Source organism: Echinococcus granulosus, assembly GCF_000524195.1.
Source record: "Echinococcus granulosus chromosome Unknown EG_S00327, whole genome shotgun sequence".
Taxonomy (NCBI): Eukaryota; Metazoa; Platyhelminthes; class Cestoda; order Cyclophyllidea; family Taeniidae; genus Echinococcus; species Echinococcus granulosus.
This window is the reverse complement of record NW_020170707.1, coordinates 5312-9719: the sequence shown is the minus strand read 5'-3', so window position 1 is coordinate 9719 and position 4408 is coordinate 5312. Positions and strand designations below refer to the sequence as shown.

Here is a 4408-nt window from a genome sequence, read left to right as displayed (position 1 = left end):
CACAAGCAAGTATATAGGTGGCAATCAAATGACATGCATTTCTGCAGATGAAATTACTTGCCTCCCACTTTCGCTAAGTTTATCTAGTGGATAAGTATCACTTAGAGAAAAACTCACGCATTCTATTGCTCACTAATGGGTTAAGATGATTCCGAGTGATACAAAGGCGTGAGGGAGATGATCATGGTAGAGCTCAAATCCTCCGAATATATGGGAGCGAACCCTTCTACATACAGTAGAAATACTGCGCACACATTGTCTGCATCTCAGACTTCGCTTTCTGATGTTCCGTCCCCTTATCGTCCCGTTAGGTTACTCAGTGGAAGCCACACCCACCCATTTACACTGTTGCACAAAACAAGGCGTTGTATGAAAGTGAAATTCCCCGCAACTTTGTGGCCTAATAAAAAATTATACTGCGTTGATCATTGCTTGATTACCGCAGAAACGTTACGAAACTTTTACGGTTCCTTGTTTCCCTCAGGTTTTGTCGAATTCGTAGGGTAATTATATAGCTCCAAATGAATACCATTTATCAGCACCAACTAGATGCATCAAAACATCCATGTATTTGTCAGTGTAATTCTAGGATATGCTATTATTTTTTATCCGAAATTTGGCCTTATTTATTTTGAAATTACAACGTGAAACAAAAAGCGCCACATTTGCAACTTCGCAACATGCATGCAAGAGCAAAATATTCAATAACTACGCAACTAAGAAGTGACCCACAAATTATCAACTTGTGAAATCTTTCAACTTCTTTAATCATATCGCTTCAATTTATCACCTTGACTCACATATGACATTACATACGCCGCGCATTCAAAATTGTTTCGACTTTGCTTGGTAATTCTGCGCACTTCTATTTACTTGGTGTTTCATCAATACACAGATAAAAGCATAATTTGCAACTAAAAAAGCGTCATTTTTCCGCATTTTATAATGTAGTGGTAACAAATTTGTCAGTTTGTCATTGATATGGGAATTTAATTAATTTATTGGGATATTAGGGCATGGAGTTTTTCACCTTCAACAATTGTCCAGCAAAATAATTTTTATCTCTTATTTAATAGTGTTTTAGGCTTTGCAGGCAACGCAAAGTACTTATGAATATGCTCTAACAAATAATTTGCCAGTTTGAAAGTGGCAATAATTCCTTCCCGTTCCACTGGAAATTTTTTTCAATTCGCGAAAATACATTTGCTCTTTATTTCTTTAGTTATGCTTCTTTTCATCAGGCCAATCTAAGAACTCACACTTCATGCAACATTTGGCTTTGTATGAACATTAACCGCCCAATATTTTAATCCACAATGCAAAATTCCTCAGTGATGTCTAAGCAAACCTTTTATGCACAAACTTTACAATAGAACCTCAACAAATGAATTACAACTGCATGTTTGCCCCCAATTCTTATCTTTACACTATCTGACAGATATTTACTGCCGGTCAAGTACAAGGCCAACTGTTGCCTCAGGTCCATTCATCCAGGTTTGATTATGGAACACTGCGGTGTAAAACTTGTGACAGTAGAATTCGGTTTGCAAGATGGACAAGCCCAAAACAGCCATTGAATTTCTTAAATATCCTCTTTTAATGTCAGAGTTTCAAGTTAGGATGGCAGCGCAAAGTAGAGTAAGGGTGGCTGGCGCAAACTCAAGGAACACTTGGTTCGACTCTACAAGTTCTTACCAGTTCCAAAGTTTAGAAATCGCACGAGCTTCTATAAGTACCCAGTAAACTGGATAACTGCATTCATCTTCGCATGCTTGTGATTTGAAGGAACTACAGACCCATCGTTAGTACAGATTCAAATGAATAATAGGGACCAGAACATACACACGTGAGAATTTGCATGCTCAACATCTTTGAACAAGATGGAATCCACTACAACTAATTGCAAAGACAATAATGAATATATTGACAATTATATTGTTGATGGCATTTATTACATAAACATGGAAAAATAAAATCACGTTCAAGTAAGTCGCAATCTCTAGAAGGTGAATTGCAAGTCGCATCAGACAAGGTGGCTTTGCTCGGTTTCATCTGTCGTATGGCACGCACTCACCGCACAGAAGGTCGCTGTTTACCTCCACTGTCTACTCAATAAGGTAGACATCAGCAGTCCCTGACTCCTTGAAGTACGATGCCACATTCAGTGCAGACGAACTAACGCCTTTGAAAATAATAGCAAAGTAATTCAACAAAGTCACTGAATTCATTCACACACAGCAACGACATATCACGGCAATAATTCAGCCTACAAGAGGGGCTGGTTTTGTGGCAGTATCTACGAAACACTTACAGCGATGGACTAGTATTACAGACAAGCAGTACCTTATGTTAAGAGAATTTAACAAGGGCAAGGCTCAAAAAAGTAGCTCTCCATCTTCACTTTTGGATAACCTACTCAGACTTTGCCTTCAGGATTTTCAAAGGAACTGCCTTACATATGCCTACCTGTTGTGGCACTGAAGAAATGGAATGAAGAACGCCGAACTTCCACAGTTTTATCTTCCATTCAGCAGTCAAACACCATTGCCTTGAAGGTTCAGAGGAATCCACGTCCAGCCAAACACACCACGTATCTGAACTACGAATAAAGTACTGATGTAAGGAAGCAATGTGAAATCTAGACTCAACGGCTGAAGGAAACATCTCAGAATACGCATTTTACTGCCACACGCGTAAAGAAAGTACTGCCTTACGCACCCACCGAGAGGGGAGTATTAAGGCAAAATAACGATACATTAAAAATTTTGAGGTGAAAAAGAAGGTCCGCTATTCCCACCTTTCTCCAAGAAGAAGTACTTGACGCCATGGTTTCCAAATAAACGTGTAGCACAACAAAAGCAGAATTAAATAAAAGTGAGCGGTTTCACCCATGCACTGAGGAAAACCAGAATAGTTTTTAAGGAAATAAATCCCGGTACCGATGGAATGGTAAACAGAAGGCCGAGATTAACGGATCCCATCTCTCGCCCAGCATTTGTTGCCACGATTATTAACAACACCACCGGCCTTAAAGAAAAAATGACTGAAAAAAGCGACGCTTGAAGTACTAGTAGGGTATAAAATAAAACTCCGTACTTCCCGCTCTCCCTCTATATCAGCCTTTACCGCCATGACGTTCAGGAGAGTAGAATTAATTACGCATTGCTACACTGAAAATGCATCCCATCTTTATATATGCACGCATATGCGCGCAAAGCCGACGAGCCAATCATTGTCATGACCCGGACTGGTGGAACGCACCCATACGTGTTGACCATGTTGCCGAAGCCAAGGTAAGGTATCAACTTCTCCAAAACTCGCGATTATCTAACATTTGCCACGCTACTACGACTGAATCACGAGCGAAAATCATGTTTGACCTCTGACCATGGAGCTGTGACCCCAGGCAGGAGACGAAGACACCCAAAATCCACAATTATCTAGTTATTGCCGAGCTATTGCGAATAAGACAGATGCGCGAATCACGCCATGACATTGTGCGTACCTCAGGCACACTCGCCGTTCAAACATGAGGGTCTCGACGATAAACACCTCACAGAATCGGCCTTAAGGGCAAATGTCTCCAAAGGGACGACACGAAACACTGGAAGTCCACGCTCTACGACCAGCTGCATAAAGGAACGACTGTGGCACAAAAACAACGCAGAACAGCGCTAGACAAAGCGCGATGCATCTGCAACAGGCACTAATGGGGTGCAAAATATGCCATGCATACATAAAGCAAGGTGTGGTGATTAATAAAGATTCTTCTCAAAAATTACCCAAAACCGAAACCCGCGAATTTGACGAAGTAAATTTTACTGACGAGTAATTACAAATAAATCTGCCACTTTACTGCGCATCAAAAGAACATTGAGGCATCTGCGAAACAGTTGAACCAATATTCCAGTAGAGGCAGCAACAACGTAGTCAATTGAAAGAACAACAGGCTAAACTTTTCAATTAAAATTACTGCAACGGTAAATTCCCTACCTTGACAAAAAATGAGGCATGTAAACACTGCGCAGCTTAAAAGAGCAAGTACGTGTAGAAATCTACTGCACTACAAGCCACCAGTAAGAAGTCCCGACGCCTCATCAATCACTCAAAATTACAGTAAAATCTATCCTTATCGAGGAGTTCCACTAATCCTAGTGGATGCAGAACGCATTCTCTAATAACAAAGGGAACATTGAGCTGCAGAGGGAAAGAACTGCATAAAACCGTAAGTGCTTTAAATCCGGAAATCGTACAAACAGTTAATAACAGTCTACTGTCCCATTTAACTAACACGATTTTGAGGTTTAAACCACACGCCGCTCCCGAATTGAGCACTAGCTCTCTGGCAGTTTAGTCAAGGTAGTCAATTTTCATCCAAAAAGGAAACCCGTGCATCTGTAGCGAAGGC

General features: G+C 40.6%; 1 protein-coding gene across 1 annotated transcript in view; it reads right to left on the bottom strand. All coding sequences in view use genetic code 11, as the record gives it.

The window, feature by feature from the left end:
* The window catches only part of EGR_11006 (hypothetical protein), a gene marked incomplete at both ends in the record, with an annotated part of 9260 nt that overhangs the window by 387 nt on the left and 4465 nt on the right, over positions 1–4408 (bottom strand). The window contains 2 exons of the mRNA XM_024500255.1: positions 2457–2599; positions 3823–3950. Coding sequence (XP_024345330.1) covers positions 2457–2599; positions 3823–3950 — 271 coding nt within the window. The remainder of the gene's footprint in view (positions 1–2456; positions 2600–3822; positions 3951–4408) is intronic.